General features: G+C 36.2%; 2 protein-coding genes across 2 annotated transcripts in view; both read left to right on the top strand.

Moving 5' to 3' along the window:
• The window catches only part of LOC105391105, a 61,786-nt gene that overhangs the window by 20,365 nt on the left and 17,180 nt on the right, over nucleotides 1–24,241 (top strand). Inside the window, exons 21-36 of the mRNA XM_048631905.1 lie at nucleotides 14,112–14,278; nucleotides 14,650–14,702; nucleotides 14,786–14,959; nucleotides 15,439–15,626; nucleotides 15,956–16,060; nucleotides 16,370–16,484; nucleotides 17,613–17,776; nucleotides 18,097–18,190; nucleotides 18,353–18,465; nucleotides 18,798–18,864; nucleotides 19,126–19,227; nucleotides 19,953–20,051; nucleotides 20,311–20,469; nucleotides 20,832–20,977; nucleotides 21,461–21,652; nucleotides 22,123–22,227. Coding sequence (XP_048487862.1) covers nucleotides 14,112–14,278; nucleotides 14,650–14,702; nucleotides 14,786–14,959; nucleotides 15,439–15,626; nucleotides 15,956–16,060; nucleotides 16,370–16,484; nucleotides 17,613–17,776; nucleotides 18,097–18,190; nucleotides 18,353–18,465; nucleotides 18,798–18,864; nucleotides 19,126–19,227; nucleotides 19,953–20,051; nucleotides 20,311–20,469; nucleotides 20,832–20,977; nucleotides 21,461–21,652; nucleotides 22,123–22,227 — 2,043 coding nt within the window. The remainder of the gene's footprint in view (nucleotides 1–14,111; nucleotides 14,279–14,649; nucleotides 14,703–14,785; nucleotides 14,960–15,438; nucleotides 15,627–15,955; nucleotides 16,061–16,369; nucleotides 16,485–17,612; nucleotides 17,777–18,096; nucleotides 18,191–18,352; nucleotides 18,466–18,797; nucleotides 18,865–19,125; nucleotides 19,228–19,952; nucleotides 20,052–20,310; nucleotides 20,470–20,831; nucleotides 20,978–21,460; nucleotides 21,653–22,122; nucleotides 22,228–24,241) is intronic.
• Nucleotides 3,815–11,558, top strand: LOC125491044. The gene is made up of 2 exons (XM_048631904.1): nucleotides 3,815–4,140; nucleotides 9,106–11,558. Exon 2 carries the CDS (start codon nucleotides 9,142–9,144, stop codon nucleotides 10,366–10,368), a length of 1,227 nt encoding a protein of 408 aa, XP_048487861.1. The 5' UTR covers nucleotides 3,815–4,140; nucleotides 9,106–9,141; the 3' UTR covers nucleotides 10,369–11,558.

The raw sequence follows: 24,241 nt of genomic DNA, 5'->3' as shown, positions 1-24,241 counted from the left end.
CCACATGTGCCCTTTGTTTAGGAAACCATCCAGCCAGCTACAGAGGCTGTGGTGTCTATCAAGAAATGCTAGCTAGGAAGAAAAACAAAAAACAATTTGTGACAAAACAAGACAAAGTTAACTACATAAAGTCAAATGATACCCAAACACACACACAACATGATGATCAAGTAACCAAGGGGCAACCTAGTCTGCAAGCGTTCCCTAATAACAATCATGGCCGCATGCTGTACTCCAATGTGCTTAAAAACAACAGATACTCCAATGATGATCATCATCAGCCAACACAATCATACAACAAACCACAAATAAACATAACCCGTGAAGAAACTCCCACCACTAACATTATAGAACGAATGGAATCTCTTATATTAAAGCAATCAGAAGAACTAAGATCAATGTTACAACAGATTGGCAACTTAATAGGCCTAGTCACAATGCTTATTAGTAAAATTCAACCATAACTATAATTTGAGAATAGCCGCCTGGAATGTTAATGGGTTGGCAGCTAGAAAACACGAACTAGAACTTATGATAAAATCTAACAAGCTAGATGTATTACTATTATCAGAGACACATTTAACTGATAGTAACAGCTTCAATCTGAATGGATTCTCTTGCTATGTCACTAACCACCCTGATATGACTGGCCACGCTGGGACAGCTGTTATTATCAAGAACAGCATTCAACATCATGAGCTACCAGAATTCAGACGTGACTATCTGCAGGCAACCTCTATTTCCATAGATGACTGGCAAGGTCCGCTAATATTGTCCTCAATCTACTGTCCTCCGAAACATATTATAAAAGAAGAAATGTTTGGCCAATATTTCAAAAAGCTGGGAGGCAGATTCATAATGGGAGGTGATCCTAATGCAAAACATACTTCCTGGGGATCCAGAGTCATAGTAACCAGAGGACGTGAACTAAAAAAGTGCATTGAAAACCATCAGTTACATGCTATTTCTACTGGAGAACCTACATACTGGCCAACCGATATTAACAAACTGCCAGACTTATTAGATTTTTACATTACAAAGGGAATATCAAACCTCTATCACAGTGTAGAGTCATGCTTAGATGGTTCATCAGATCATACACCAGTATTGATGACAGTAAGCACCACAATTATCCATAGGCCTATACCATGCACCCTTTACAATAAGAAAACTGATTGGAATGCATTTCAAGATTATATTGAAGATAAGATAAATCTCCGTATCCCGCTTAAAACCGAAGAGGACGTAGACAGAGCATTGGATGACTTTATAAAGCTTGTTCAAGAAGCGGCATGGAAATCAACTCCTAGCTTGCCTAGAGAATCCAAATGTAACCTCTCTGTAGAGCTTCGAAATAAAGTGGAAGAAAAGAGAAGATTGAGAAGAAGGTGGCAGCAAAGCCGGCACCCATCTGACAAGTCCTTGTTTTATAAAGCAAAAAAACAACTCAAAAAGTACATCCATGACTTGCAGAATGAAACTCTTCAGGATAGACTAGAAAAAAGTGACGCTAATAGAAATGATGAGCACTCATTATGGAAACTCACTAAATTTCTCAGCCAACCACAAAAACATGTGCCACCCTTAAAACGCCCGGATGCCACATGGGCAAGAAGTGCGAAGGAGAAAGCAGACGTGTTTGGGCGTGTTTGCTTTGGGGTAGAGCCGCTGATATTGAAACTATATTTGTATTACAGAAAAGAGCCATCCGCTCTATATACAAACTTGGTTCCAGGGATTCATTGAGAGAACTATTTAAAGAAATTAACATCCTTACAGTTCCATGTCAGTTCATTTTTGCCAATTTAATGTATGTACGAAAGAATATTTCCACTTTTGATACAATTGGCAGTAATCATGACATTAATACTAGGAACAAGCATAAGCTGGCTTTTCCAGCGATGCGTCTGGCGAAAGTTAATAAATCGTTTTTAGGGTACTGTATTAGATTTTATAATAAGCTTCCAACAGAAGTTGCTCAAATGCCAGAGAATAAGTTTAAGTGTTACATTAAAGAGAAACTCAGTAAAAAAGCTTATTATAAAATTGATGATTACTTAGAGGACGTTAATGCATGGCTGTGATAAGTAGTTAGCTCTGCTCATATTATTATAATTATTATTATTAAGCTTATATGTATTGTATACCAACTAGTTTTAAGTCTTTTTTTGAAAAGATGGCTCAGGAGTTTCTTGCCTCCGTTCTTCTCCTTAGACAGAAAGAGCCCCCCCTTATCCGAACGGAGAGTAATTTGTAAAAATTGACGTTCATCAGAAAATTTTATATTTGTACGATGAATAAAAAAATTTGACTTTGACTTTTGACTTTGTTTGCTGATTTTCTACAAAACGTATTTAAAACAAATGAGTCAGACGACCTGTCAACTGAAGAAGAAATAAACGAGTTCCTACAGAGCCCGCAACAAATGTCCTTGCCAATAAAACCAGTCTCCCCAAAAGAAGTTGCAAGACAGATCAAAGCCCTAGAAAATCTTAAGGCCCCTGGGTTCGACCTTATTACTGCAGAAATCCTAAAGAAGATAACACCTAAAGGAATAACACTAATAACAATAATATTTAACGCCATGCTAAGATTGCAGTATTTCCCACCATTGTTAAAAGTGTCACAAATCATCCTTGTCCACAAAAATGGAAAACCACCAAATGAAGTCCCATCATACCGGCCAATTAGTCTCCTGCCTATTCTATCGAAACTGTTTGAAAAACTTCTCCTGAGTCGACTTAAACCACTACTATTTCAAGAAAATATCATTCCCGACCACCAATTCGGATTTAGACCTCACCATTCTACCATTGAACAGGTACATAGAGTTGTTCACGAAATAAGACAAACATTCGAAAAGAAAGAGTTTTGCTCCGCTGTGTTCCTGGACATACAACAAGCATTCGATCGTGTCTGGCACGCAGGCCTTCTCTACAAAATTAAGAAGGCACTCCCAAACACAGTCTACATGTTAATCAACTCATACTTGAACAACCGCCTCTTCCAAGTGAAATTTGGCGAGGAATGCTCCGCATTGCGCGAGATTGAAGCTGGCGTCCCACAGGGCTCTGTCCTTGGCCCGGTCCTATACACAATATTCACCGCTGATATTCCGCAGTCTGAAGATATCCTGTGTGCCACCTACGCGGACGATACCGCATGTTTAGCCAGCAGCCCAAATGCTGTCATAGCATCAGAAAAGCTACAAACTCACCTGAATAAAATAGATCAATGGCTGGACAAATGGCGCATCAAAGCAAGCCCAAGCAAATCTGTACACATCACTTTCACACTGCGCAGAGGTGACTGCCCACCTGTAACAATGAAAGGGGAAATCCTGCCACACAAGGCCAGTGTCAAATACTTGGGATGCCACCTGGATCGTGGTCTCTACTGGAAGACGCATATCCTTGCAAAAAGAGACGCTCTGAAAATCCGATACAGAAACTTGCACTGGATGCTAAATAGGACCTCAAGACTGTCCCTCTCAAACAAAATTCTTGTCTACAACAGTGTACTCAAGCCAATCTGGACTTATGCAAGCGATTTCTGGGGGTCCGCCTGCGCAACTAACATACAAATCATACAAAGATTTCAAAATAAAGTGCTCAGAAACATATGTGCTGCTCCCTGGTTTACCAAAAATGAAGAAATCCATGAGTACCTGGAAGTGCCAACAGTAAAAGAGGAGATCGAAAATCGCATAAAAAGCTACAAAGGCCGCCTTGAAAGGCACATAAACCCACTGGCAATAGAACTTTTAAACACAGAAAAAGATGTTGTACGCTTGAAGCGAGAATAAACAGCAACCGAGCGTAAACAAAGACCGGCTCCGTGTATTTTGTTTATTTAAAATATTAAAGTCAAAGATATGCATACGTAAATGCAATCCAAGTCTAAATAACGATATCCGGCACCTGTAGTGAGTGTTGGTTTAGTGTAAACCCCAGTGAAAAGTGAACTAAAAAGTTGCGAAAAAACTTACAGTGATTATCAAAAAACAAAGATACCCTTTAAACGTACAACATCAATGAATGTGTTACAGTTACAAACATAAATAATAACAAGTGATACTGACTATAGAATACCTATTTGCCAAGGAACAATTAAGTTATTTGCAATAAATAGTGTTCATAACATATGAATATTTCCGTGTAAACATACAGATTCACCAACTCCTAAACAAATAATTATAAATATTTGAATTAAATAATTTCGAGTGATTTTAACAGTGTATAAATGTTCTGTTGTGAATAACTCCCAAGTGATAGTGTTATCTTCGCTAGACTACACGTACTAGTGGACAAAAACAGTGAAATAAAACAGAATATAATCGTTTAAATTTAAAATAATATTGTAAACAACACAATTCGTCAAGTTGTCGTTACCTACTCTGTGGTTGTCGTGATTCTGCTAGTGTCACGTACTAAATTATATAGTATAGCTACTCAACACCAGAGGGCGCCACGACTGATTCTGCCAGTGTCACGTTATATCGTGCATCTAATTCTGCCAGTGTCATGTGATGAATTATTAAATACTACACCTACTTAACACAAGAGGGCGCCACGCGTTTTGGTAAAATGGAGTACACAAAATGCAAAAAATCAATAAGAACAGAAGAAGATCTAAATCATTTCATACCAATTCTTAATGATCCGTGCAATAAATGTGGAAAAACAGGACTAAAAAGAAACGACGCACTGACATGCAAAACCTGTAAGAAAATACTTTGTTTGATTTGTAGCGGTATTAGTGACAAGTTGTATTGCCTCATGCCAAAGGAACGTAAAGAAAACTGGAACTGCAGTGAATGTCTCTGCCAAAATGCCACGACGAGCAATACTGTTTCACCATCAAAAGAGGAAAATGTAACCATGAGGAGAAAAAAACACATCACGACTCCGACAGAATCCGAATCAAGCTGCCAGTCGTTCTCTGATTACGACACCACGAGCCTGCCAGATTTGTCGACTTACCACTGTGTAGCAGAAATGGAAGAACTAAAACAACAAATATCGGAACTTAAACTACAGCTGCAAAGTGCTAATGATGAAATTGAGCGACTTACTCTAGAAAATGCAGAGTTAAGTTCCAAAACAAGAGGTAATGATTTCAGGATAAATACTCTAAAAAAAATTTGCAAAGAAAATGTGACAACAACGAAAAAACAAGGTAAAAAAGCAAAAAGGCAAAGAATTAAAAAGAAGAAAATTAATTTTACACTGGACGCCGAAGAATTACAAACGGGTCAAATATCATCTGAATGTGACGAAAACGAATCAAAAGTGACAAATAAAATAGACCGCTTTACTATAAATCAAGGTAATTCATCAGATCTATCGAATAAATCACCTCAATCATTCAAGACATCTGAGGCCAAAGAAAATCCCCGGAGAATTATTATTTTTGGTTCTCAACAATGTAGAGGCTTAGCTAAAGCGACCAGTATAAATAGAACACATTCACCAAATGGGAACTACCAAGTCTCTTCGTTTATCAAACCGAACGCGCAGTCAGAGGACATCGTCAACTCCATGAGGACCGAAGACTTTGGAAATCAGGACACAGTTGTCCTTTGTTTAGGCGAAAATGACTCAAACCCTACTAAGGTGATAAAAGAACTTAGTTACGCTCTAAAACTGTGCGAAAACTCTCATCTCATAGTGTTAAGTGTAATCAGTAGTACTCATCTCAACGAATTTATGCTAAATAGCACTTTAAAAACATTGTGCAACAGCTCTAAAAACTGCAGATTTCTAGACATTTCAGATACTTATCCACACTACTATGATAAAAAAGAATACCTCACATACACGTCTGGAGCAATAAATTTTGCTATTGACTGTACAGCCTATAATGATAGATTTATAAAGAACATTAAAACTGAAATACAAAAAAATATTATATCCTCAAAAAAAACTAATAATATTTACACTGACACACCTAAAGGTGAGGTCACGACGCCAATACAAAACATTTTGAATAAAAATATATTTTTTCGTCTCTCCTCGCCCATCTAAATATACTCTGACATGTTTCCATCAAAACATTGCCGGCTTACTAGGCAAGCGAGAACTCCTAGAAATACTACTGTATGATTTAAAAACAAAAAATGTATTAAACGACTTTGTCTGCCTAAGCGAAACTTTCTTAAAACAAGGTGCGGAAAATAATGCACACCTATCTGGCTATAAATTGAGTTCTTCATACTCGCGTAAAACACAAAAAAGAGGAGGTGTTTGTATATTTACTAGGGTTGATATACCGGTAAAAGAAGTGACATATGTTAAAGACTATGCAATAGAAAAAGCCTTTGAATGCTGTGCCATAGAAATTCCACAGATAAAATGCATAATAGTATGTGTGTATCGCACTCCAGCCTCAAACGTAAACGTGCTTTTTACCCAACTGGAATGCGTTCTTCAAAGACTTAACAGCAAGCATAAAAAAAACACTATTCTGTGTGGCGACTTCAACATCGACATACTTAAAAGTACTAAAGAAACCAAGGAACTTATGACATTACTCGAAAACTATAACATGAAATTACACATAACAGAACCCACCAGGCAAAGGACATGTATCGACAATATTGCAAGCAACATACAGAATATAGAGACATCTAAAGCTCTGCAAAGTGGGTTGTCTGATCACAATACCTGTCAAATTTTGACGTTTTTAACGGATAAAAAGGTAGATACAAAAAAAACTACTTCATAAAAAAGAAAGATTATAGTCGGGAAAATTTAGAGAAGTTCCAGAACTGTTTAAAATCACTATCCTGGTCTGAAGTATTAGAAATTGAAGATCCAGACTTAGCGTTTAACAAGTTCAAAGAGTATTTCGATTTATTTTTCTCACTATGTTTTCCTACAATTAGAGTCAAAATTAAGGCAAATATCACAGGATTGAAATGGCTAACACCGGGTATAAGACTGTCATGTAAAAAAGCAGACAACTCAGGTATAAATACTACTCTACAAAAAACCTTGAAGATAAATATACATACTTAAATTACTCAAAAGCTCTAAAAAAATGCATAAACCAAGCACAAACAACAACAAACAAACGCTACATATCGCAATCAAAAAATAAATGTAAGGCTATATGGAATATAATTAAAGAAAATAGTCAATCCATGACATCAAGTAACATAAACCAAATAGTATTAAATAATCGAATAATTACAAACCCCGTTGAGATAGCCACAGCGTTCAACAATAAATTCATAGAAAAAGAAGCCAAATCATTCTATAAATACCCAAAAAATATAGACAATTTAAAAGCCAGAAACCCAGAGACAATGTTCGTATATCCCTGTGACCCTGAAGAAATAATTAAAATCATTCAGACGCTTAATCCGACCAACTCCGTCGGCTATGATGGTTTTAGCACAAAAATAATTAAATACTGTAAGCATGAAATAGCATTTATATTGTGTTATTTAATAAATAGGTCGTTTGCCATGGGTCGATTTCCAAAAGCTTTGAAACCATCAATCATTAAACCTCTCCATAAAAAGGGGGATGTTCATGACATAAATAACTACCGACCTATTGCCCTTATTAGTATATTCTCAAAAATATATGAAAAAGCTATGCAGAATAGGATGAATAAATTTTTAGACAAACACAAAATAATTAAATTAGAGCAAAATGGTTTTCAGAAACATAAATCAACCAGTCTGGCAGGTTTTCAGTTAATGAAAGAAATTATAGAGTATGTAGATAAGGGGAAACCAGTAGCTGTAATTTTTTTTGATATGACGAAGGCGTTTGACTATGTTTCTCATAAATTGCTACTTGACAAATGTGAAAGCATAGGTATCAGAGGTCTGGCATTGAAATGGCTAAGCAGTTACCTATCCGATCGCCATCAAACTGTAGAGATAACAGCACTCTCTTATGCCAATGAAATGGAAGTACACAAGTCTTTTCCTGAAATAAATGAATACGGCGTCCCTCAGGGAAGTGTCCTAGCACCATTGCTGTTCATACTGTACATTAATGACTTACCTGACATAACTAATAATAAATGTATACTATTTGCTGATGACATTTCCATGACTATCAAATGTATTGACGATAGAAATTTTGAATCAGATGTGAATGCTAGTATAGATAAGGTAACAAAATGGTTGGAAGCTAATAACTTACATGTAAATGAAAATAAAACTAAATATATTCAATTTAGAAATAACAGAATGGCATTAAAAAATATCAATGTGAAATGTAATAATATTGTAATTAATCATACGCCATCTACCTCTTTTTTAGGCATTGTAGTTGATGAACATTGCTCTTGGCTGCAGCATATTGAAATGTGTGTACTAGATTAAGTAGATTTGTCTATGCTCTCCACCGACTACAGAAAACATCTGACTTGCACACGGCTTTGATGGCATACCACGGGTATGTAGCATCCGTATTAAGATATGGTCTAATTCTATGGGGAAATTGTAGAGATATAGACAGGGTATTTATTCTACAAAAGAAATGCATCAGAGCCATCTGCTCAGCACATCCCCTTGATTCTTGCAAGCCACTATTTAAGAACCTAAAAGTACTGTCACTTCCAAGTCTCTATATTTATGAAATGGCATGTTTTGCCCACTGTCAAAGACATACACTTACTAAATACTGTGATGTTTGTTCTTTTAATACTAGAAATCCCAACAAAATTATAGTTCCGCCATGCAGAACTGAGTTTTGCAAAAGAGGTTGCTATCATATGCTCATAAAGATATATAATAAGCTCCCACAGTCAATTAAGTACTTACCTTTAGCTAGATTTAAGGTCTCACTACATAAATGGCTAATTAAAATGTGTTTCTATAATGTAAATGAGTACCTCTCTTTAAATAAAATAAATATGGACTAACAACTAATATTCGAATACCTAATGTCACTTAATTATAATAATCATAATCAGAAATGTAAAAATATACTATTTTATACATAAGTTCTAGACATAATTTTTGCATACCTGAACAGGTGAAATGTGTAGATCGTTATTTATTATACTGACCACCTATTGTACGACATTTCTGGCAAATAAACTATTTCATTTCATTTCATTTCATTTCATTTCATTTCATTTCATAACCTAAAAATAACCTAAAATAAAAATAACAAAATGGATTTGGAATGTTCAGGATGTCAACAAAAGATCCCAAATCGACAATACCTAACTTGCAGTCTGTGCAGTAATCATTACGATATAGAATGTGCAAACGTTTCTATTCAGCGTTTCCTAAATACTATGACCCTAGAACACAGAAAAAAATGGAAGTGCCAAGTTTGCATCTGTAAAACTCCCAAGACGGGAAACATAAACAAAGCTATTCTGCCTAAAAATAACGATCTACCGCAACATAAAAAATCACCTACCGAACAAAACAATGTTACTACCCGGAAAAAGACCACTAGTCCTGTAAATAATGACTCCATTAATTCAGAGGACCTCAGTATTCTCGGTGATACGATAGTAACTGATAACTCAATGCATACCAAAACTGAACTTACACTAGAAAACTTGAGTCAGATGATTACACAAAAACTAAAAGAAAACAATGTTTCTATTATACTAGAAATTCAGAATACAATTCAACTGGAAATAAACAAAGCTATTAATAAACTGAAAGAAGATATCGCAGGCGACATTGATACATTAAATTCAAAAAACAATGAAAGAAAACAAGAAATTGAAAAAATTAATGAGAAAATAAAACGCATACAAGAAGAAAACAACAATCTTAAAGAAGAAATTAAGCAACTACAACATAAAATACCTGAAACGATACCAGTATACAAAGAGAGTGACAACAAGAAATTTGTAATATACGGATTAGCAGAATATTATAAGGAAACCGAATATGATCTCAACACTCGTATTACGGAAATACTGCGTGAGTACCTGAATATAGATGTATTTTATTCCATCGAAGATACATATAGAGTGGGAAAATACCGTAATAATAACCGTCCCCTCGTAGTTGAGCTTTTAAGCAAGAAAATGGTTAAGTACATACATGAAAATAAATACTACCTGGAAGGAACACAATTATCAATTGGAGAATATTTAGGAGAAAAAGAAAGAAAAGAACGGAAACAACTAAGAGAAAAGATGCTTAAGGCTAGAAAAGACGGACTTCATGCAATAATAAGAGACAACAAACTGTACATACAAGGAAAACAAGTCAAGTCAGGAGAAGAAGGAGAAACCTATATTATAGAAGAGCACAACAACACTCGGTCATCTTTCCAGCATGACAATAAAACAAGATCTAACTACACCAGAAACAACTTTCGATACCAACAAGACTCCAGTCATTCCTTTCGTGGAAATGGATCACAATTTTAATATATTATTCCAAAACATGCAAAGTATTAAAAACAAAATTGATCTACTAGAAGCATTTGTTGATCAACAACCTAAATTTAATGCTATATGCATTTCAGAAACATGGCTTTACGAAAACACTTTGCAATTATTAAATATAAGTGGCTATAAAATAGCAGCCTCATTTTGTAGAAAGAATACCACTGGAGGTGGTACATGCATTCTTCTACAAAATAACATAGAATTTATTGAAAGGAAGGATATAACTGATATGTCAATAGAGTATGCATTAGAAATATGTGCTGCTGAATTACCTAAGGAGAACATTTTGCTTATATCATTGTACTGGAACGGAAATTCAAAGACTGAAAATATTTTTAATGACCAACTAAAACAAATACTTAAATATATAACAAAAAATTGTAAACATTTAAAAGTAATTATAGGAGGAGATTTCAATATCAATGTACTAGTCAATAGTTTAAAAGCCAACGTTTTTATAGATTTAATGTTAGAACATAAACTTATCCAACATATTAATGAGCCCACACATGTAACACCAACCACAGAAACTTGTCTAGATTTAATATTTACAAATTTCTCCAGTAACAATATACAAACAAAGGTAGAGAAACTAGGATTTTCCGATCATAGTGGAACTGTTATTAAATTAAAATTACTAAAACAGACAAAAAAAGTAACATGGCTTTCAGAAAAAAGAATTTTCAGTAATGATAACATATCAAAATTTAAATCTAAACTAGGAACAGTAAATTGGTATGATATAATTACAAATAATAAAAATGTAAACGAAAATTACACATCATTTCATAATTTACTACAAGATATATTAAATGACTGCATACCCAAACAAATTATAAAGATAAAACCTAAATACAAAAAACACTGGCTGACAAAAGGAATAAAAAAATCAAGTCAAAATAAAAGATTATTAAAATTACTATTGCTAAATAATGAGAACCCGGTACTAAGAAATCATTATAAAATATATGAAAAATGTCTTAAGAGAGTTGTAAACACATCAAAAAAATTACAGTACATACAAAAATTAAAGAAATCTACAAATAAAGTAAAATGTATGTGGAACATTATAAATGAACGTACAAATAAAAACATATTTAAAGAAAAAAATAATACAAAATTGTTAAAAAATAACACTATAATAACTGAACCGAAGGCAGTTGCAAATGAATTTAACAACCATCCATGCATCCATTGGTGAGACACGGAAAACTGAAGCATGTGGATTACCTGTAATTCAACCAGAACAGAACACTATGTTTCTAAACCCAGTAGATTACAGTGAAATCTTTAAAATAATTAAAAACCTAAATAATAAACAGAGCTATGGAATCGATGAACTCCCTCCCTCTCTATATAGACAATGCGCAGAAGAACTAACTTTACCAATTTGCTTATTAATCAACCAATCTTTCCAAGAGGGCACATTCCCTGAACTTTTAAAAATTACAGTTACAAAACCGATTCATAAAAAAAACGATAAAACTGACCCAAATCAATATCGACCAATTGCTTTGCTTCCCACAGCTTCAAAAATTTTTGAAAGAGCAATGTTCAACCGCGTTTATAAGTTTTGTGAAAAATTTAACATTTTTGATGACTGTCAAAACGGTTTTCGTAAAAAAAGATCAACTATTACAGCCGTTTTTAAATATATGAATGAAGTCTTAAACATACTAAATAATAAAAAATATGCCATAGGTATCCTTTTAGATATGACTAAAGCGTATGACAAAGTGCAACACGATATATTATTAAATAAATTATATAATATAGGCATCCGTGGTGATGCATATAAATGGTTCAGTTCTTACCTAAAAAACAGAGAACAACTAGTAGAAATTGAATATTTTGATTTTAACTCAAACAAAATTTTAAATATTAGATCAGATAAAAAGATAATAAATGCATCTATCCCTCAAGGAAGTGTACTAGGATGTCTTTTATTCTTAATTTACATAAACGATCTCCCAAAAATAATGGCAGAACATTGCGTTTTATTTGCAGATGATATTTCTTTGCTTACATCTTCTAAAGACAATAATAACCTAAATAATAAATTAAACACTATGATTCAAAAAACAAAATCTTGGCTTAGCGAACATAATCTTGAAATAAACTTCTCTAAAACTAAAATTATAACTTTCCATCCTCATCAAAAACAATCTTTATCATTAAATTTTCAATTCGAAGGAATACCTCTAGAAACTGTGAATGAGTTTTCGTTACTTGGATTAATAATCGACAAACATGTGAATTGGAAACCCCATATTAATAAAATCAGACAAAAACTATCAAAATTTTCATATGCACTTCGAGAAATTAAAAAAACTACAGATATTAAAACTGCTATAGTCACCTACTATGCATATGCGTTCTCGTGGCTTTGCTATGGTGTCATCTTATGGGGAAATAGTACCGATGCACCTGACCTATTTGTAGCTCAGAAAAAACTTATGCGCATTATAGCAAATATTGTAGCTACTGATAGTTGTAGACCTTATTTCATAAAACATAAAATTCTTACATTACCATCTATTTACATACTTGAAATTTGCAAATTTGTTAAAAACAACATGATATTATTTTCAACTAGAGGAAATGTGCAATCAAATTACTCCTTAAGAAATAAAGACCGTTTAAACTGTCCCGCTTCACGGCTTAAAATGTGTTCTTCTGGTCCTATATCTATGGCTGTTAAAATATTTAATAATTTACCAGATAGAATAAAGAAAATTGAAAGTCTAAGTTCATTTATAAAAACATTGAAAGATTTTTTGTTGGATAAAGCTTATTATAGTATAGAAGAATATTATTTAGATACTAAGTAAATGTTGATTTAATTTGTAAGGTAAATACCTATTTTTGTTATAATTTATGTGTAATACCTAGTTATTAGATACTAAGAAGATTTGTAAACCCTTTATATTAGTTTTAATTTGCTGTGCCCGACAGGGTCCATATAGTTCTTAATTTAATGTATTTAACACCTGTAAAACTTATGGATGCAATAAAAGATTGAGTATTGAGTATTAAGTATTGAGCGTCCTAACTTGCTCAACATAAAGTGATACTCGCATATTTAAAGTGAAGGTGTTGTCAGTGGACAACTCTTCCCCATCGACATGAAGTCATCACATCTGATAAAGGCTAAACAAGCTGATGGCAGATATGCATTAAGAAAAAAAAAAAAAAAAAAAAAAATTACCAGATAGAATAAAGAAAATTGAAAGTCTAAGTTCATTTATAAAAACATTAAAAGATTTTTTGTTGGATAAAGCTTATTATAGTATAGAAGAATATTATTTAGATACTAAGTAAATGTTGATTTAATTTGTAAGGTAAATACCTATTTTTGTTATAATTTATGTGTAATACCTAGTTATTAGATACTAAGAAGATTTGTAAACCCTTTATATTAGTTTTAATTTGCTGTGCCCGACAGGGTCCATATACATAGTTCATAATTTAATGTATTTAACACCTGTAAAACTTACTTATGGATGCAATAAAAGATTGAGTATTGAGTATTGAGTAAGCAACTGACACCAATATGTCTGGACCATGGTAGGTGATGCATGGTGACAAACCCTACTGAAGCTTTAGTATTTGTCATAGGCACCCTAAACTCCAAGATATCAGCGATCAGAACTTGAACTTAATCCTCCCAACTTCTTCTTATCATGACAATAATTTTCCATCTTTCATTCCTCCAACACCAGACTCTAGAGCGCGGCGACATCCTCTACCAGAACACTCTAGAACACCTGGACAAGCTCGGCATCAACATATCGGCTCCTAAGACCGGGGAGGAGGCGGAGATCGAGGACACGGAGATAACTGGGCCCACCGGCACGCTCGCTGCTGTCGATGTGCTGAATCGATTCAGGTAGGCACTGGTTATAGTTGCAGTTACAGGTATAGCGTGTCCAAAGTACTAGAAAACCAAGATTATATGTATGCAGTTCAAACAAGCGCCTATCTCAGGTGTTGGGAATCGCTGCTCTAGCTACCGCACCACCACCAATACATGAGATTTAACTTGTAGTGGTGGTAAGGTAGCAGGTTACTGTGACTTGTGAGCTAGCCTGGCTGTGATGAAAACAAGGGAACACTTATGCACAACAACTCAACAGGGTTACGTTTAGGACTTCGTTCCCTTCCAAAAGTATGTACAATGTTTATCACTGCTTTGTTAATTGTTTAATAATAAATAAATAATAATAAATATTTAATAGGTAATATTTTTCATTTACACAGGGTTAAAGGGAGTGATTGCATCGAGACTGAAGTTTTGGATAGCGCTTATACAGGTTACGTTTATTTTATATCTTACTACAGATTCTATACCATCTGCATCAATTACCTTTATAACTATAAACTTTTATTTCCATAGGTACACTTCGAGGGTCACCCGACGAAGGTATCCTGTCTTTGAAAGACTCCATCAAGGAATTATTCAAAGATGGCAATAACCACGCAATACTGACGGCTCGCGGCAACTCCATGGCAATATGGAAGGATCAGGATTGCTACTACTTCTTTGATCCTCATGGGTGTGATGAGACTGGTTAGTGTAAGCATGAATGTTAAAATGGTATCATAAAATTCTATTTTGAGGCTAAAGCTGCAAAAGTCGTAAATTCTATGCAAATTAACTTTCATTAGATCAAGGACTTGAAAAAATCAGGAAAAAAATCTATGTTCTATATTGAAAGATGTGTCCATAGTTTATTATGAAAAAAATTATGTCATTTATCTAACGTTGTAGGTATATTGAAATCATCTAGGTAGCTTTTAAACTCTCTTTGCTCTTCGTCCCTTATTTCATTAAAACGAATCAAATCAAGGGTAAATATTTTATCAGTGGAATTCCACTCTCTATAACAAATATAGGTATTACAACTATATCATCATCATCATCATCACAACCCATCGCCACTGCTAGCGCACGGGTCTCCTTCCAATGAAGAAATAATTTTAGGCCTTCCACCACGCGGGCCTAGCGGGTTGGTGATCGACAACTCTTTACTTACATATTTTCCACAGGTTTTCCATCTCAGGAAGCCAGAGCCAGGGCGGCTTTAGTCCGCGTCCAAGGTTCCACTAAAGACCTGGCTGACACCATCGAGTCAAATCTCTCTCCTGGATCCGATGACAGCTTCAATCTGTCACCTGTCAATATTATAGCCACGAAACTAAATACTGTCATCAACGCTCCTGAGACTATTCTTGAGGTGACTGGTCTTGTTTTTGGTTTAGAGATAGTTGGTATAGAGATGGCAAAGATACTGTTTATACGATTAAGAATCAATTAATTTTCTAAAAGAAAAGCAGATTTTAATATTTTTTTGGCGGTATGCAGTAATCAAGATGAACAGAAACGTATGTTTTGAATGATTTGGTAGTCACAAAACACACGAATATACACTTTTTGATAGACATAAAGAAACGAAATGTGTGTGTTTCCCTACTTTTGTAATACAGCTTGACACCTCATTTGTATAATCAAGCTAATAACCCGTAAAGTTTTTAGAATTCAAATAAAAAACAAACTTTATTTCAGAATAAAGGATTCCAGTGGATAAACCAAGGCACAGCGGCCATCATGAATGGCCCTAGAGGTGAAAACTCAGCACTTGGTAAAGCTTGCGAGAAAGCTGGTGTACCGGTATGAAATTGAGCTTTTGATCAAATTAATCTTATTAGATTGTATGACCTTTACGTAATTATTCTTTTAGAATCAATTATTTCTAAAGCCATTACAAAGGGTACTAAAGTAAAGGTAACCTTACTTGTGTACCCTTTTGTATAAAGAAAACTCTCCTTTTATGTACAGTCTGGCGTAAAAAACCTGACACATCTCAGGTAAAATTTAAATTTTGAGAGGACTTGAGTATGTTTCATTACCGACAACTGCAGTAATATTTCAGTTTATAGAAAGACGTTTAGATTTTTCAACAAATATTCTTGTTTTCAGGCCGACGACAAAGCCGGTCGTCTGCTAGCGCTACCGTGTGCCGCCGCGTTCGTCGCCGCGTCCAAGAGCGTGCCCCCTCCGCATATGCACCAGGATCACATCTTCAATATTCTTGGTCAGTTAAGGTCACACCACATAGTCGTAACGTAAACGGATCACTTCTTTTTTTGTCAATCAACTAACGAGTCCCAACCAATCAAAGTAGAACGTGAGCTCGCAAAACGCCTGGTTGACAGAAGAAAAAAAGGCGATCCGTTTACGTCGTCATACGCGCCTGCCTTTATAATAAATGCCTGGCACACCTTTGTGTTCAAGTTAGCGAATCACATCTAATCTGTGTACCAACCTTTTGATAAAGCTGCGTACACACCGGGCCAACGAAGGCCAACGAACGAGTTTCATTGGCCTTCGTTGGTTCAATCTGGACGGCTTAGCGAATGCCAACGATTGCTCGTTGGCGTGTGCCGGCGATCCGAAGCGTGGCGGCAACATCAAAGAAATCGGTCTATTTGAACGAACCCTGTTTGGACGGTCGCCGAAGGCCAACGAACGAACGCTCAGTTGAAGCAAGTGGGCGTAGCGTGTAGACGTCCAATTTGATCCCTAATTACTTGGATATTTCCCGCCAAATCATGGAGAAAAACAAAGAATGGAGCAACGACAAAATGTTTTTATTAATATGTCGATGTTTTTATTAATATTGATGTCGTCGTCGTCCATGATTAAATTGCGAATGAAAGAAAAAAAGAACCGGAATCCAGTGCCAACGAACGTTCGTTCGAGCACTAATTGTATTTGGACGTATTAACGAACTCCAACTAACATGCGGAGCCAACGCTAGCAAACGATTAATGGCATTCGCTAAGCCGTCCAGATTGAACCAACGAAGGCCAATGAAACTCGTTCGTTGGCCTTCGTTGGCCCGGTGTGTACGCAGCTTTATCAAAAGGTTGGTACACAGATTAGATAAATATCCTTCGTTGGCCGTTCGTTGGCCCGGTGTGTACGCAGCTTGAAGAATCTACTATTTTTATACTTTCAACCTTACTAAAATCTTTATTTACATTCACGTCGTAATGAGTCACAAATCTTATTTCAGAACATCGTTTATATCCTGTTCAGTTTATAAAACACATTTTCTGTTTGAATAGAAACTTAGGTTTTGTCTAATCTCGATTGACTTCCCATGTTCAAAGATTCACCATTAATAAATTTTCTTAAAAATAACTAACCTATATCCTAGATGCCGGTGCGGACTACTACCTGCACCACATGAAGAAGACGGGACGCAAGGACATCAACGTGGATGACTTGAGCGAGAAGTTCGAGATGGGAGCCAACACCTTCTCAATAGAGCTTGGAGAGCCCATCACACTGCCACTGCGGATACCGAGCGAGACTGGCGGGGTATGTAGAATAGAATAGAATATAATTTACACCGAATAAAGAGTTTTTATCTTTATCTTTATCTTTATTCAACGTAAAAAGTTAATTATTTTTTAGTTCATTGTTCGAGGGCCTACCATCATTTCACAATGGCTCCTTCACTCAAAGAGGAGAAGAACGTTTTAAGCCAACCACTGTGCTTTTTTAACTTTATTTTATGAATCGTGGATCTAGCTTTAGCTTACTACCAAATTTTGCTGGTCATATTTTAATGAACATAATTTACGCTTTTGTATCGGTCAGGTGGTCAGTGGTTATTCATTGATATTTTTACAATTTAGGAAGGTGGTGATGAGGATGAGGATGAAGATGAAGAGAAAGAAATGAACGAGGGAGCTGAAGAAGAAAAAGAAGTTGGTGAAAAGCCAATGAAACGTATGAAAAACACTATTGTTATTTTCTCTATCCCTAAACTTTTTTGGCTATTAGGACATAAGGTTTCAGTTAGTCAATTATTAAGTAGTTGAACGGTTAATTGAACTTCTGAGAATAGAGAAGCAGAAACAGAGTACCTATCTAATTATCCAATATCAACAGATATCAAAGAAGCTCTGGAGGTGGTGTGGAACGACACCACTAAGCCCACGACGGTGCATCTGTTGGTCGGAGACTACCATCAACTTGGGGTTTGGATGAACGCTGGTGGCAAGGTTGGTCTTAGTTTTGGTAGCTTTGCCTCAATGCTTAAAAAATACTTAGGTACCTACCTCTAGAATTCATAGAGCTTTTTATCACTTTGAAATGGGTTTACAAATTACGTTGTGTTAAGCAAATTTTGACTTTTTTACTGACAAAAAGAGTCTAAAATCTTGTGTTTCGAAGTCATTAAATTTGTAATATATCCTCTAAACTTTAAATGCACAGCTGCACTATTTATTTTTTTCGCCTTTTGCAGTGTTCATACGTAGCAGCTTGAGTATGCTCGTTTCGTGCACCCCTAATTTCACTGATCCTGTAGTATGAACTTAATATTTCATTCTAGGTGGTGGTGTTTGATGCAGCCCCTCATATCAACAATGGAATGCTGACCACTGCTAGAATTAAGAAAGGTAAAAGAGTCCCATTTATACATAATCCCATGAATACATTCAAATATGACATCCTTGTTTTAAACATGTTAGGTACACAACTTACACAAGTAATAGTTTTCTAGAGTCTATTGATTACTATCTGCAGTACAATAAGTTATTTATTCACACTCCACTGTAAACCCTAGTAGGCAGGCACACGGCCGAAAGGGCTGGCGTTCAGAAATGGAGACAATGGAGGGCTGATGATGATGATGATCATAATTATTATTAAATCGTCAGGTGATGAGCTGCGTCTCCAGCGTCTGCGAGACGAGATGCCTGGAGAAGCCGGTGCTGAAGGGTACGATGATGACTTCGGTGATGATGACGATGCTTTGGGAGGTGAGGAAATGAAAGTTTTGGTGGTCGTAATAGAAACTTGTAAAGAGGGTCATAGTTTGTTACCTACCCGTTTCCAAACCCAATAGGTGTTATATTAGGTTTTAAGTCTGGGATTGCCACAGTAATAAGTACCTTTTAAATAGAAGCGAAGCACCCGGGAGAAAGAAGAGTGTCGAAAAAATAATATAGTAAATCGACGACTATATTTCCAAATTTTGAAAATTAGCGAAAAAGTCACGTGAACTTATGGAAATTAATAGGTATTCTATTCTATTCTATTCTTTGTGGGGGTGTAAGTACCTGCACCTGGCTCTCTCGAGTGGAACCTTTGTGCATATCCCCAAGGTCTAAACTGCCTTCCTAAGCTTGGACCATTACCCACCACGCTGGTCCACTGCGGGTTGGTGGGTTCACATATCTAGATGTGCTAAATCTAGATATGCAGGTTTCCTCACGATGTTTTCCTTCACCGTAAGAGCTATGGTATACATTGTACTTAAGTTAAAAGAACTCATTGGTACATGTCAGAGCCGGGATTCGAACCCGCATCTCTTGATTGAGAAGCGGGCGCTTAACCGACTGAGCTACCACCGCTCCAGGCAATAGGTATTTCTATTCCAAATTTCCAGAAGTTTTATAACAAAACTTCTCCGCAAATACGAGCTGAATCACCGCCCCTTTTTGGCTTTTGCAACACCCAGTAAAATAAATATAATATTTTCTAGAGGGTGAAGAGAAGCCGGGAGAAGACCAGCCGGTGCCTCCAGACTCTGTCGCGCTGCTGATGGTCTACGCGAGCCCAGGAGAGTTTTTGGACAAACTTGGTGAGATTTGTGAAGATAATTGGTAATTATTGTAAAGTGGAAGGTAGGTAGAATAAGGAGAAGCGAAGACAAAGAGTTCCTTTATAGATCATTAGACAAAAGCTTCTCTTTGAAAGAAGCGTGTGTCCAATGGGCAATAATTTTTAGCTGATGATAATGATGAAGATAATCATAATTATGATGATGGAGACAATAACGATGATGACGATAGCGACAACAATAAACATGAAATAATAATTTCCACCTTACTCCAACTCAGCGATGCAAGGCCCGCTGACTCCGGTGCAGACGAAAGCGCCATACAAGTTGTACCCAGTGACGATCACCAATGAACTGACATCGGTGCTGAAGGACCGACGCAATGCGCCTTCGAGAGTAGGCAATGATGTTGAGGAGAAGAAAGAGGAAGAGGAAACTGGTTAGAATTTCTATTTTGTTTAACCCATTTATGTTGTCGTAGAAGTATGTAGATGTGATTAAGTTGTAAATGACGGCAGTCGTTCAAGAGTTCATTATATTTTCGAACCAGTTCAGGCAATTTTTGAGTAAGAGTTTACTCGTTGTGAGGATGATGGTGAGGTGGAAATCAATGAATGAATGAATCAGAGAATGTAACAACAAAAAGACATCTACCAACCCATACTAGGCCAGCGTGATGGTCAGACCTAAAACTCTCCCTTCATTGGAAGGAGACCCGAGGAGCCCCAGAAGTTGGGACGTGATGGGTTATGATGATGATGAAAAACACATATTCTACTCTATTCTACTTTCATCCTCCAGCAGTGGAAGACAGCCTAGTACCCGAACTGCCTGAAGAGACGATAGGCAAGTACTTCACGCGGACAGGGCGCTCGGTCGCATCAGCTAGAGGGAAGATCGCCCAGAATGAACACTACTTCCTGGACCACCCGAATAGGGACCACCAGGTACGTGATATTGACCAGGAGGTTACCTTTGTATCAATATCATCTTTTCATAAGGTAATTCCTGGAATGTCTGATTATATTAAAATATAGCCATGGGTAGGTACTAAAGATAGTAGTGCATCTATGGCGCTGCCCGTGCCCTAGTAAAAAAATCAGGATGTTTTAGGGCTTCTCTATCGGACTATATATCTGATAAAAGAACGTTTCTGTGACAAACACAAAGCCATGGTTTGTCACAGTGGTGAAAGGATTGGCCATTCAGATAAATGTCAGTCGTTGACTGCGCAGGATGCGCTGGTACGGTCAGGTGCAGAGAAACCTGACCCCCCTCTCATAGTAAAAATACTTCTGAGAGGGGTTAGATTTCTCTGCCCATACGTACGTACTCTGCATGTACAATCGTACACCCCAAAAGTAACCGAAAATCATTCCTTGAAGATGTTAAAAATAACACGAACCATAACTATATTTTCTCCACAACAGGACGCAGCAAACGCGATAATGGGCATCGTAGTGGACAGCATAGAGCCGTACAAGTACTGGAAGCCATCTTTGATCGATGCCATCTTGAAATACGGTGACAGGTTGTACACGATGTCTCTGCCGAACGCGAAGAATCCCCCGCACCTGACGGCCGATGAAGTGGTCACGGAGTTCCATGTTACCAACTTCAGTGTACGTACCTACATAAATATGTTTATGTAAATGCCCATCGATAACTAGATAGTTAGGTAGGGGACTAGGGGGCACCCAAAAAAAACTTGGTTTAGTTTTATAAATATTGCTTAGTTTCCATTGTGGCAGTTTGCCAATTATTGTGCTTATCTCACTAGCTGTTGCCCGCATGTTTCGCTTGGCTTCAAATGGCTTTTCTTTTGATTATACCGAGATAAAAGTGGTATAACCCTAGGATGTCAGCTCAGCTCCCTACATCCAGTATCTCATCAACATTGCTCCAGCCGTTTAACCATAAAAAGGAAAAAAATCTCATTGTTACAAACTTTTGCGTTTATAATACTCTCACAAGCAACGAAAATTTTCTTGTCATGTCATAATAATATGGAACGTCAATGGCAGGTGGAACTTTATCATTGCTCGTGAGTGTATTAGTAGGATAAACCTTTGACTAATTAATTATAATTCAGGTACGGCTAGAGGTGGATCCAATAACAGTGCACGGCGACTACAAGGCGGGTGAAACGGGCGACATACTGAACATAAAACGAGGAATCACGGAATTCTTTGAAAACGTATGTAATAGAGGAGAAGTAGTCTTTTTGATTGTACATAATAATATTAAACGTACATATTTAGAGGTAGAAGTAGAATATAATACAATAGCGAAACATACCAAAAGATACTTTATAAACTAGCTTTGATAAACAATACGAACTATCAAAGTAACCCATGAACATTGAACAATAATGAATTAGTCTTTTGAGTTATTGAATTAGTTTTGAATTGGCTGACAATGAATAAGTCTTTTGAGTTATTCTTATACCTACATACTGTGATGAGTGTTGTTTCGTGCTACTGACCAACAGATGGCGTTACTGGTATCGTAAATGGTCATTAGCTTCACATTTCATTAGCGGCGGTATGCCAAATAAAATGTATGAGGGTACTTCTGGTCGACCAGTGCAAAGGTACGACTAGTTAGTCAGTTTGTGAGAAATTGTAACATTATCGACATCTTTGGTGTAAGATTGATGAGATTTAAGTTTAATCAACTCTGCGTGTTGTGGTTGAATTGTAGTTTTTGTGCATCTTCCGGAATAATAGGGGTAAGTTCTTAAGCATCCTTGTAGTAGACTTAGCTTAATACAAATGTTTATCATCCAATGTACTACCGTAACTTGGTGCTTAGTCCTTGTTTATTTATTTACAGCCTAAGGAAACGCCCTTATTATACACGGAGATATTATTTACGGATCTATTAAGGAAGACTTGGCCGTATATACTGTTGGACATTTTCACACAATCACTTATCAGCATAACAGCCTAGTCGGTGGAAGCTCGGACTGTGGGTCTTCGATCGAGAGTTCGAGTCCCGCGGAAGTCAATTCTTTTTGTTTTTTATTTTTGCCTTACAAGCATTATTTTATTTGCTCATCATTTTAAATGGTGTATTGAACGGCAATTAATAGGTTTTAGGAATTAAGTTAGATTAAGGTTAGTTTTAATTAGATATAGGTTTACTCCGGGTAAATGTCGGTTTCGTTAGGTTAAGGCTTTAGTAATATATACCATTGGAGTGACTGCTATATCCACTTGTATCATTTAAGAACCCCAATCATTACAATGGCGCCCAACGGGTTAATGTTTGTTTTTTAGGTAGCAGTCCCTTCAATTGGTTGTTACAATATAAGGTGGTATTTTTATTGTTTATTATTTTGTATGCTTACTCTATTCATTTGAATTAAGATTGTAAAGTTTATTTACAATAATTCACTTTATTTGCTATCGCTTTCGACTAGAGTCAAATTGCAAAATATATTTTTTTTGTGTAATAATCCGCCAATTTTTAAAGAAAAAGTAATTTTGGGTCTTTAGTTTTTTTGAATTAATATAAAGTACGTTCGGCCATGGATCCCAACCAACTATTGAAAGATGAGTTAGAGTTTGAGCTAGCCTGTAGGGGCATTTACGATGTAAAAACTTGCGCACCGATGAGAAAAATATTAAAAGAAATAATTTACCAAGAGTCTTGTGGAACATCTTCCATAAAATTGAAAGTGCCTACTAATTGTGTAGAGAGGCCATTGGAGGAAATCGAAATCTGTGAAAGTAAACACCGGGCGTTAAAAGCCGCCGTTAATGAAATTCGCGATAGTCCGGATGCATATAATTTGAAACGCATCCGAACTCGGATTGAACACTTGAGCAATCGGGTAGGGTTCATCGTTCCTTCTGAAGAAATTTTAATAGACCGTCATGCCATAGTACGCAGCAACATTCGGGAACTTATGCAATCTCTAGCAGACTTACAAAGTTCTGATGACATTGAAGGCCAGGAGGAAATATCTGATGAAGTAAAAGAAATCCTACATAAGTCACTTGGAGAGGGAGCTCTAAGCATTATTCATAATATTGATCAGAAACCGTCTCCATCTTGTAATAATAGCCAAACAAACAGTAATCAAAAAAAGATAGAAAGACAAGGAAATTTTATGCGTACTTCTACAGTTGAAAAAGAAACCACAAAACGTAAACTAGTACCAATAAAGGACTGGAGTGTCAAATTTAATGGGGGCAGCAATCCAA

Source organism: Plutella xylostella, chromosome 30 (assembly GCF_932276165.1).
Source record: "Plutella xylostella chromosome 30, ilPluXylo3.1, whole genome shotgun sequence".
Classification (NCBI taxonomy): domain Eukaryota; kingdom Metazoa; phylum Arthropoda; class Insecta; order Lepidoptera; family Plutellidae; genus Plutella; species Plutella xylostella.
This window is presented reverse-complemented; position numbering and strand designations above follow the sequence as displayed.